At 43.1% G+C, this 12,286-nt stretch overlaps 1 protein-coding gene across 1 annotated transcript; it reads right to left on the bottom strand.

Annotated features, from left to right (window-relative positions):
* Positions 1 to 7,927: 7,927 nt before the first annotated feature.
* On the bottom strand, positions 7,928 to 10,142 carry LOC147425717 (expansin-A4-like). The gene is made up of 3 exons (XM_086500811.1): positions 9,901 to 10,142; positions 9,358 to 9,676; positions 7,928 to 8,853 (listed from the first exon to the last, which is right to left on the bottom strand). Exons 1-3 carry the CDS (start codon positions 10,094 to 10,096, stop codon positions 8,550 to 8,552), a joined length of 819 nt encoding a protein of 272 aa, XP_086356937.1. The 5' UTR covers positions 10,097 to 10,142; the 3' UTR covers positions 7,928 to 8,549.
* Positions 10,143 to 12,286: the final 2,144 nt, after the last annotated feature.

Raw genomic sequence — 12,286 nt, 5'->3', positions numbered from 1 at the left:
AAATCAGCATCATTCATGAGCCTTCAATTTCCATCACCATGCTGCATAGGTTGGATGGATTACTCGTGCACAGCGTAGCTACGATGGTGATGGGGCCAGTTCAGGAGGCTTGTTCACGAGGCTTCCCAAGGGGAATGGCCCTACTCTTGTCTTCAAAGTTGGATTCAACAAGGCTTGAACTTCAACAGGACAATCGCCACAACTGCAACAAGACATGGTAGGACAATGATTATAACTACGACAAAATTTCAAAGGATTATGCAACATGTAAGCTGTTGATAACAAGGACATCAAGAATACGACAACATAGTTCCACTGCTCGAAGAGGGATTGTCAACGTTGGTAAGCAAGTTCACTTCCATGTTTTTAAATTCTGAATTCATTGAATTTTGCAGATCTCTTTGCATTACAAGCATGCATTGAGTAATTGGAGGCCAATTACTTGTCGCGATCATCGAGCCGCTCAAGCATGTTTGATGTTTTTCATGCATGACATGTGATGTCTTAAATTTTGCAGATCTCTTTGCATTACAAGCATGCATTGAGTAATTGGAGGCCAATTTCTTGTCGCGATCATCGAGCCGCTCAAGCATGTTTGATGTTTTTCATGCATGACATGTGATGTCTTAAATGGCTATGAGCCCAGTCACTGGCCTAATGAATTCTACTATCAAAAGTCTACAGTTATTGATGTCAATTTCCCACTTTCGGTTTGAAATTTCTGTTAGGACATGGCTCCTAGGCAATGTTGCCCAGTTTCAGGCAAGGCTTGTGACATGTGATCCGATAAGTTTTCTAAAGTAATCGGCAATGACTGCATGCACAGCAACACTCCTAAACATAGTAGGGTTACTTTTCATTTCCCGTGTGTTGCATATGGCAACGTTATGCCAACATCACGGGACCAAGGCTCCATCTCCAAATCCATAGGATACCAGTAATCAAGCTAAGCAGGTACAAGGCACCTCTCTTGCACGCATTTTTCTATTTTTCAATACAGTGTACAATTCAACAAGGTCGATTATCTATGAATGCTCAACACGGTTGACTTTCTTTTGCTATGCCATTGTAAACTAGCAAGAGTATCTGTTAGCTATATGCACCAGAACTACATAAGTACTTATGTGAAGCAAGGCTTCACTTTTGGTATTTGGCATCACGATTTTCACAGTTTGGAATCTGCTACTATGAGCATACATACTTGAGGGACACTTACAAAGATGTCTGCAGGTTTTTACGGCACCAGAGGCTATATATGATACGTACGCTAACTCACTCAAGCAGTATATCTGGCTATAAGCCAGCTTCAAGGAATCGCCAACAACCTCGCTCCACAAGTGGGCGGCAAGACTCCGTACAAAGCCGCTAAACAAAGCAAAGTGCTTTGCCAAATTTTCTACACAGCAAGGCTTCTTTATTGTGCAAAGGTATTATCGATTGACTTCAGATCAACAATAATGGCACACATCTTTCGCATTACATGGATATAAGCTCACAGTTTACGCAACATTGCAATCCATGTTAGTATAATCGTGCAAGGCACGTATACCAGCGACTCACATGGTTGAGACTGTTATTGAAGCCAAGGGCTTATCATTCCATTTTTTGATATGTATGCATGGTGTACTAGTACGATGGCCTTACAACACCCATCATTGCATACGCTTCCGCTATAGTACTAGCTATAGTACTAGCTACTCTATCAAGGACGAGCTCATTTATTCATGATTTCAAGCATTTTGTGTTTATGTGTATACACAGGCAAAGTGCCATCCATGTGCACCTTGTTACAATCACGATCACATACACGATAAGTGAGTCAAGATGTTATTCTTGGTACCTCTCTCTCCGAGAGTGTGGTACCAGTACATTGCTATGCGCTTATATGATAAGCTAAGATACAGACATGGTTTGCATGGCATCATGTGCAAGGGGCATAAAACAAATTCAAATACGGGATATTCCTCAGCCCAGCATTCTCTCTCTCTCCCCTTCCTACTTCTTTGCGAGAAAGGTGAAACTAGGCATGATTTTATTGACATCTTTCAATGTCAAAACAATAACAGAACAGGCTATGAGCCCACAAGAAGGGCTACGAGCCATCTATTACCACCTATTTGGCATGGCTAAGAGACATTTGTTTGTAGTCCATCAGTGATTGATTACACGATCAAAAATTTCTCTCCAGTTGAGTACCCATCGATTATAATGGACAAGCAAGCGTCTTGCCATTAGTGCTTTTTGGGGCATTATTTTAGCACTCCACACTTTACGTGTGCAAGTTGTTGATTTTTTGAACGTCTTAAACTCATAAGGGCTTATCTCTACCACGATGTATGGATGACGCCTGCATTTCAGACAACACGAATGTTCACAAAAACCCACGCTTATGGATTTTGGGGTGTAAAACAACTCTAGTTGTGCATACGACTCCACCTTCAGTGGAGCTCTTATTCACATTAAGAGTGCCTATATGAGTACAACTTTGGGATAAAACCCGGCTCGTGATTAATACATCACTTAATAAGGGTTGATGGTCAATACTTGGCACCTTAACACTTGCATTTTGAAGGAAAGAAGTCCAGAGACTGCCAAGGGTAGTGGACAAATTTCAAATTCCAAAGGAAATTATTGCCACGGGAAACCCCAAGGGGGTCATGGACATAGGCCAAGGGCCGGCTGCTAGTTGAGCAGTTTTTCTACATGGTTTAACCAACGATTTTGACAATGTTGATTTTAACCATGGGAACTAATTTGCAAAGGCAACACCTAAGGTTATAGGTGCGATACTACGTGCATTTCTCTATTTTTAATTAGTGTTCCTAGGTCTTTGCAGGCCGGAAATTTGGGCAGGAGCTTTTCACTTTGGGTAAGTGAACACCATGTTTAATCTACAGGTATGCATCAGGTTTGGTTTTGTTTCTTTTTGCTCTTATGAGAAATGCCACGGTCATGTAAGAGTCAAGAAATCTGGGTTGTCGTGTCCACTATAAGTTTCAGCATTATGCAGTTATAGACCCACTTGTAGGGTTTATTTGGCACATGTTATCACATGGGATGCAACATGGTCTAGGAACTCAAGGAGTTCGATTTAGCTAGTGTGGAGCATGGATAATGAGGGTCTCTCTCACGCACATCATATGCGTGTTTACAGTTACCTCCACACCCAAGTACATCTCATACTTGAAGGACATTTTTTTACACATCCTTATTTGAGACATATTCCACATGTGGAGAATATGAGTCTCTGGGACAGACACTGACATCGCTATTTTAAGTATGTGTGGCGATGATGTCCCTAAGTGCTGGTCACATCTGTTTTCTAGACCATTTTCAGCACGACGTATTAGGAGCAGTTTTAGTGGCCAGAAAATTTGTCGGATACTTAGAATGACTTGTTAGGGTACAAGTGCTACTAAACAACATTACAGATGGTTGTTTATATATATAGAAAGGCTATGAGTTGCTAATGAAAAAGTTTCAATGTTTGTACCTAGAAGTGATTATCGTTTCACCTTCTATTATGGTTCAGACGTTTCAGCAAGGCTTGCAAATGATTGAATGATTGCAACTGAAAGTATTTAGTTTCTTTTCAGAACTATTTACATTCCTCTTTAATGTGTGCTAGGCGCATCACATTCGCCATAAGTATTGGCAAGGATGATCATGGATATATAGGCAAGAACTCTATTTTGCATTGGTACCCTTGGCTGTCTAGGACCACCACAAAGCCCCTTTTGGATTGAAACTGCCAGGAAATTGAATAATAAGGGTCTGAGTGCCAACTAATTGGCTATGGGATATTGTTAGTCAACAGAGTGATAATAGAGCTTGACAATGTGGTAATGCCAATCTATGAATCCGAGATTGAGTGGAATGCCTGGAGATGGCCCGAAAGTAGTCTTTTTTGGAAACCCCATTCTAAAGGCATATATCATGCATTGATGCACGAGAATAATTGGTCTAGCCCCCTCAACAAAATATGGAAGAGATAATGGCTAGAAGAACGATGGGAGGAAGTCATGGAGAACATCTAGAAGCCAAAGTAGCCGTAGTTTATGAAGATATTTCTGTGGAAGGTGATGTGGGGTGCTCTACCGACAAGCATAAAGATCCAAGAACGAGGATTTGGGTCCGATAGATGCTTGAGGTGCAAGATTGCTAGTGAAGGTTTGGCCCACCTATTCGTGGAATGCCACGCAATCAGAGGCCTTGCTGGGAAAATTTGCAAGTGAGTCCAAAGGACATGGCAAGTCAGTTTCTTCAAGATTGATATGTTCCTTGGTGGGAAGAAGATGGGAAGTCCTGCTCTTCTTAACTGCACTCAAATTGTCAGATACTTCTTCTTTCACCATATTGGCATGCGAGGAATCGTCGTGTGTTTGAAGGAGGTCTTGATGTGGCAAGCTTCTCAAAGATTATACAAGGCAACAGAGTGATGATCTCTACGCTCGAGAGCAAGCAAGATTTGGGAGATTGGTCTCGGATCACCTATGTCGTGTTGTCTACCTGCGATAAGTAAAAGCCTTGAACTATATTTCACCTACGTTGTAAAGCCAGCTATGGTTAGCCTTAGTGAGGGGCTATAGACACTCAATTTGTAATCTTCAACACCTCAAGACTCGACATGAGCTTGAGGTTGTTTTGTAATTTTGTTACTATGATTAATACAATTCACTCACAAATTGTGAGTTTTCAAAATAAAATAAAATGTTGTGGACTTCATTTTTTGTTTTTTCATGTTCCACATTTTCCTTCATCTTCTACGCTCTCTTTAGCGTTTCTCCTTCTTCTCTCCTTAGTGTTACTTTATCTCATGAATTTATTTCTTTTGAAACAATTATCTCTAGTATGTCCGGACTCCCCACGGTCTCAAAAAAAAATCCTCTTTCTTTTCCTCTTTGCCGGGGTGGTCTACCTCTCCTTGGAATGATTGATCTTGGGAGGAAATTGGTAGTGTGCTATTGATTTGCTACTTTTGGTGCAAATATATATGCAGGCAGGATTTTGCAAAATGATTTATTAGATAGGATCTAGAAAGAGTCCTTCACTTTGAAATCAAAGGAAAAGACCACCGCCCGGGGGGGGGGGGGAGGGGGGTTTTTTTTTTGTGGTATATATATATATATATATATATATATATATAGAGAGAGAGAGAGAGAGAGAGAGAGAGAGAGAGAGAGAAGAAGAAGAAGAAGAAGAGAATTTTAACGTCGTAGGAAACCATCCCAAGAGACCTTAAAGATCTATCCAACGAGGACTAGAGTTGAACTCAAGACCTCTAGAGAGAGAGACACCAAGTGCCGTTGTAAAGGCGGACAAAGAGAGAGAGATTTTTTACAACTAGTACGGTTGGTCGCCTTTGGTGGCCTCTCTCTCCCCCCCTCTCTCCCTCTTTATCGCGTGCAAAGGGGTTTGTTTTTGTTTTGGATTTTAGCTTTCAAGATTGCGACACGTGTAAAGGGTTCCCCCTTCTGCCATTATGTTAGTAGATAGATAGTAAATAGTAGATGAGCATTGCAATTTGCGACGGGTTCAACGAGAGAGAGAGAGAGAGAGAGAGAGAGAGAGGAGAGAGAGAGAGAGAGAGATTTCCTGTTGTTGGCATTGTGGGCACACAAGACATGGTCGGCATTTGCAGCTAAACATTGGAACCGCTCTTGGCATCAGCGATAGGATACAAGGTGTGGTGAAGAAAAGAAGGAATCGCAGAGAGAGAGAGAGAGAGAGAGAGAGAGAGAGAGAGAGAGAGAGAGAGAGAGAGAGAGAGAGAGAGAGAGAGATGTCTTGTGTCCATATATACCACAAAAAAAAACCCCCCTCCCCCCCCCCCGGGCGGTGGTCTTTTCCTTTGATTTCAAAGTGAAGGACTCTTTCTAGATCCTATCTAATAAATCATTTTGCAAAATCCTGCCTGCATATATATTTGCACCAAAAGTAGCAAATCAATAGCACACTACCAATTTCCTCCCAAGATCAATCATTCCAAGGAGAGGTAGACCACCCCGGCAAAGAGGAAAAGAAAGAGGATTTTTTTTTGAGACCGTGGGGAGTCCGGACATACTAGAGATAATTGTTTCAAAAGAAATAAATTCATGAGATAAAGTAACACTAAGGAGAGAAGAAGGAGAAACGCTAAAGAGAGCGTAGAAGATGAAGGAAAATGTGGAACATGAAAAAACAAAAAATGAAGTCCACAACATTTTATTTTATTTTGAAAACTCACAATTTGTGAGTGAATTGTATTAATCATAGTAACAAAATTACAAAACAACCTCAAGCTCATGTCGAGTCTTGAGGTGTTGAAGATTACAAATTGAGTGTCTATAGCCCCTCACTAAGGCTAACCATAGCTGGCTTTACAACGTAGGTGAAATATAGTTCAAGGCTTTTACTTATCGCAGGTAGACAACACGACATAGGTGATCCGAGACCAATCTCCCAAATCTTGCTTGCTCTCGAGCGTAAAGATCATCACTCTGTTGCCTTGTATAATCTTTGAGAAGCTTGCCACATCAAGACCTCCTTCAAACACACGACGATTCCTCGCATGCCAATATGGTGAAAGAAGAAGTATCTGACAATTTGAGTGCAGTTAAGAAGAGCAGGACTTCCCATCTTCTTCCCACCAAGGAACGTATCAATCTTGAAGAAACTGACTTGCCATGTCCTTTGGACTCACTTGCAAATTTTCCCAGCAAGGCCTCTGATTGCATGGCATTCCACGAATAGGTGGGCCAAACCTTCACTAGCAATCTTGCACCTCAAGCATCTATCGGACCCAAATCCTCGTTCTTGGATCTTTATGCTTGTCGGTAGAGCACCCCACATCACCTTCCACAGAAATATCTTCATAAACTACGGCTACTTTGGCTTCTAGATGTTCTCCATGACTTCCTCCCATCGTTCTTCTAGCCATTATCTCTTCCATATTTTGTTGAGGGGGCTAGACCAATTATTCTCGTGCATCAATGCATGATATATGCCTTTAGAATGGGGTTTCCAAAAAAGACTACTTTCGGGCCATCTCCAGGCATTCCACTCAATCTCGGATTCATAGATTGGCATTACCACATTGTCAAGCTCTATTATCACTCTGTTGACTAACAATATCCCATAGCCAATTAGTTGGTACTCAGACCCTTATTATTCAATTTCCTGGCAGTTTCAATCCAAAAGGGGCTTTGTGGTGGTCCTAGACAGCCAAGGGTACCAATGCAAAATATAGAGATCTTGGGAGGAAATTGGTAGTGTGCTATTGATTTGCTACTTTTGGTGCAAATATATATGCAGGCAGGATTTTGCAAAATGATTTATTAGATAGGATCTAGAAAGAGTCCTTCACTTTGAAATCAAAGGAAAAGACCACCGCCCGGGGGGGGGGGGGGGGGGGGGGGGTTTTTTTTTGTGGTATATATATATATATATATATAGAGAGAGAGAGAGAGAGAGAGAGAGAGAGAGAGAAGAAGAAGAAGAAGAAGAGAATTTTAACGTCGTAGGAAACCATCCCAAGAGACCTTAAAGATCTATCCAACGAGGACTAGAGTTGAACTCAAGACCTCTAGAGAGAGAGACACCAAGTGCCGTTGTAAAGGCGGACAAAGAGAGAGAGATTTTTTACAACTAGTACGGTTGGTCGCCTTTGGTGGCCTCTCTCTCCCCCCCTCTCTCCCTCTTTATCGCGTGCAAAGGGGTTTGTTTTTGTTTTGGATTTTAGCTTTCAAGATTGCGACACGTGTAAAGGGTTCCCCCTTCTGCCATTATGTTAGTAGATAGATAGTAAATAGTAGATGAGCATTGCAATTTGCGACGGGTTCAACGAGAGAGAGAGAGAGAGAGAGAGAGAGAGAGAGAGAGAGAGATTTCCTGTTGTTGGCATTGTGGGCACACAAGACATGGTCGGCATTTGCAGCTAAACATTGGAACCGCTCTTGGCATCAGCGATAGGATACAAGGTGTGGTGAAGAAAAGAAGGAATCGCAGAGAGAGAGAGAGAGAGAGAGAGAGAGAGAGATCTCTTGTGTCCATAGGAGCGGGGAGATAGAGAGATGTTTTCATTGTGCATCTCATCAGAACGAGCCGACACGGACATGTAGCGATGGTGTGTCAGATGCCAAGCCATGGGAGAGTGTATAATTAGTGGAATGCTCCTACATCGTGAGAAGGAGAAAAGGAGATGAAGTGCCTTCATCAAATGCTCCTGTACCTAGTAAGTGTGCTAAATTATAAGATTTCCATTTGTCAAGGATACATAGACAACAATGAAATGAGTACTAATTGTGAATCAATAATACACAGGCTGGTCTTGCCATTCCATGTACGCTTCGCTTGCTCGATTTTGCAAGGAGCTTATTCATTGGAAGGCAGTCGGCCGGTCAATGCTGAGAAGAAATTAACACCCTCTTGGGTTAGCTACAATATATATTGTAGAGCTTCTACTTTGTAGAGGACCCTAAACAATAGAGCAAGCACTTCATGCCATGTTAGTCGATGGCTGAGCGCATTCGATCTAAATAGAGCTAAAAACTAAGGGAAAAATTGAAGGGCTAGAATTGGTTGCCCATGTAGGTATTGCCAAACTGCCAATTAGGGGGTGCAGCATCATAAGAGATGAGGCTCTTGCCATCACTGGTTACGACTCGGAAAGAGAGGGCTTGGCTTGTCAGGACAACCCCACACTCCCAGTTTTGTCCCCAATTGCGTTGCATCGGCAGCCAGCCCGTGTAAGAGCCCTTGATGAACACCGCCAATACGTCCCCCTGGCCGCCCACATTATGGACCATCACCAAGTTGAAATGTGGGTTCCCATTCAAGGTAAACTTGATCCCTCCTTTCTTCACACAAGGTACCCTGCAAAGCCATCCACGCCAATTCAACCATCTAATTACATAATTCCCCGATAGGAACATGGTTTTCATAAGAAATTTTCTTGCACAGATATATGATAATTATGAAATCTCAAGCCTATCATTTTCTACGGCTGCAAAATGACGATCACATGCATAATGTCATTTCATATAGCTCAAGATTCTGAATAATTCTTGTCATTATTGTGTGAGTGCTTCCACCTATAGGTTGTTGACGAGTAAAGCCCATTTCAAGCTGTGAAATGTCTCACATTCGCATTATTTGTGCACCTTAGACGAAAATAAGCTTCCCGATCGGAGTTCACTGATGTATGGATGCATGCATGCATGAAAATCTGTTTGTACTTATGTATGTATGCGGGTATATCTCTTCCAATATGTCTCTTCACATGGTTTAAGCATGCTTTTGACAGTTAGAATGAGCCCTTTTCCCTAATCTCGTCTTCTATCTTCTCCAAACATTAGACAATGGAACTACATATCTTACCGCCTGTAAGTGATAGGAACAATGCCTGCTCGATATCGGGCAATCTTCTCAAAGGCGGGTTGTGCAAGGTCGAAATGTTTGCGAGGAGGATTGCACCAGCCGCCTGCATTGCTGTCTTGATCCCAATTGGGAGGACAAAAGTTGGTGGCAGTCACAAAGATGGAGGGGTTGCCTGGCAAACACCACTGGGGTTGATTCGAGCACTTAATCTCGAAGCACGCCCCGCAACTCAACCCATAGTTGAACAATGCGGTGCTCAATGCTGCCGTATCGGTACCATACCCTTGTTGGTAAAGGTCTCCATATCCACATGCACCTCCTGCATTCATTTTATGGTCTCTAATTAGAGAGACAAAGAAAGAAAGAAAGAAAGAGAACTTTATTGAGAACCTGTGGAGGCTGAAGTTGACATATACGAGTACAGAGACACAATAAAAGGATAAGCTCTACAGTTCTTCTTGTACATAAGACCGTATATTTGTTGTAACAGTAGCATCATGCATTGCTAAAATGTGTATGCCAATGGTAGGCATATTGGTTTACCCATGGTGCCAGAGGCATCGCTCCCTCCGTAGAATGTGGCATGTGCATCCGACCAACCAGACAAGGCCTGAGGTGCTTTGCGGCGGGATGCACGGTGGCGAGCAGGGCGCCGAGGAGCATAATATGAGTCGACTTGCAGGATATTCAGCAAAAACACAATGTACAAAACAACATAATAAACGCGGCAGGATGCCATTGGAAGAGCTCACAAGGAAGCAAGCAGCTTCGTAATGCAGGAACAACCCAAGAGAAGCTGGAATGAGAGGACATGCAAGGCTTACTTGGTACTTATATATGGGCGCGTATATGACCATTCTGCGCTAAAAGCATAAAGAATTCAGGTCAAACAATGGAGATCTCTTTCGTTGGGTCGTGCGGGAGTAGTGCTAAGGTCTCTCTCTCTCTCTCTCTCTCTCTCTCTCTGTCTCTCTCTGAGTGTGTGTCCGTGGGTTGGCCATCAGTCGGAGAGCCGTACGAAAATGAACAACACAATCGCTCCCTCTCTCTCTCTCTCTCTCTCTCTCTCTCTCTCTGTGTGTGTGTGTGTGTGTGTGTGTGTGTGTGTGTGTCTCCTAACGTGATTGGGCGATGGTGCTTCTCATGACACCGAGAGCGTCCTCCTGCGTCGCGCACGCCAACTGTTCTCCCCTCTTCTGCACGAACCAAGTGGACGGTATAATCCAAATCCTCAAGGTTCAAGGCCCATATCAATCTTTTCCTCAATCAATGGAGCTTCCACCGGAACTATATAAATTTTTCTTTTGTGTAAGCTGCTTTTTTTTATTTTGTGGGTGAGTTTGGTTTGGGGGGGGGGGGGGGGGGGGGGGGGGTTTAATATGGGTTGGGCGGAGTTTGACCTCATGACCTCCCTCCCAGTCAAGAAGCATACCTCTTACCTACGTTCCACATGTTTCATTTTGCAATAGAAATACTATTATGCGAGTAGGTCCCCCAATTTCAGATAATTAGATAATTGCTTTTTGGAAGTTCACATAAAGAATCCACTTTCATCAAGATGATTGGATCCTGTCACTAATTGAGATGAAGGTGCTGCCAACGAAGAGCATGTCGGACCATATACCTCCTCTACACCTAAAACTCAGGAAACTAGAGGGGGTGGGGAGGCCCCCCAGAGGGGATATGAAGTTGCTTGTAACTGAGGCACACTAGTTCAAAGACCCTCTGTTTAGAAGGCTTACCAAGAAAGCTGTGAGTAAACTCAATAAAGATATCAATCTTGAGAATCCTAAAGCTTGGGACATCTTTGCTCGAAGTATATAGAAAGCGATCAAAAGCTCGGGTCCTCAGATGAAAAAGGCCCGAGAAGAGCAATGGAAGCAGGTCGAAGAGGAGGTCGCCAGTCTAACTTCCAGAAAATCTATTGGGCTTGCCTCCGAAGAAGAACACAAGAGGTGGCTGGAAGCTAAAGCCAACCTTGCTGAGCAACAACTCGAGGAGGTCAGGAGGGTGAAGTTAATTTCCACTGAGATCTTCCTCCAGCCAGAGGCTGCTAATCAAGGACATTTCTTTAGAGCATTAAAAGTCAAGAAGATCCAGCGCTCCATCCATTCGGTCACATATGAGAATGGGAATGCTACTCAGGACCAAGACGGAATGGCTAGGATGATGCTTGATCAACTAGGCCAAATTATTGGTCAGCGAAAGACCCGCTCTCGTGAAGTGGAAGAAGCTAGAGCGACCTTGCTTGGGAGTGTATACAGAAAAATTCCCTAGCTTGAAGTGAATCGTCTTGAGTGGGCTCTTTCTGAAGAGGAATGCTTGCTTGCATTGCAAGCTCTTGGCAAGGAGAAGTCCCCTGGGTGGGATGGCCTGACCACGAAATTCTTCAGGGAGTTCTGGGAGGACCTCAAGGTCCCAATCATGTATATTATGGCTAACCAAGGTTTTGTCAATGGGTCGTTGGATCCCAGTGTGAAAAGAAGCCTTATCAAGCCTATCCCAAAACAGCTTTGCTGCTCGCATCTTAAGCACTAGCAACCCATAACTATGATGTACGTGGCATACAAAATCATCGCCAAGGCAGTCACTCTTAGAATTGCCCCCCTCCCGGACAGTGTCATCTCTCCTCATGAACACGGGTTTATCAAAGGAAGATCAATATATGACAATATCTTGACGGCAATTGTGGACATTGAGTACGTAGCCTTCACGAAGTAGGAGTGTATTTTGCTTCAGCTAGACCTAGACAAGGCTTATGATAGGATTATGTGGTCCTTTATTGAAGATGTCATGAAAGCATTGGGCTTTGGGCCTCACCTCTATCGACTTATACACACTCTAGGGGTAGGCACCCAATCTGAGCTCCTATTCAATGATAGGATTGTGGGCTCCTTTGAAGCCAAAATGTCAATCAAGCAAGGGTGCC

The sequence above is a fragment of the Adiantum capillus-veneris genome, chromosome 25 (genome assembly GCF_014529385.1).
Source record: "Adiantum capillus-veneris isolate H3 chromosome 25, ASM1452938v2, whole genome shotgun sequence".
Lineage (NCBI taxonomy): Eukaryota > Viridiplantae > Streptophyta > Polypodiopsida > Polypodiales > Pteridaceae > Adiantum > Adiantum capillus-veneris.
The sequence above is the reverse complement of the archived record's forward strand: the minus strand, read 5'-3'. Positions and strand labels throughout refer to the sequence as shown.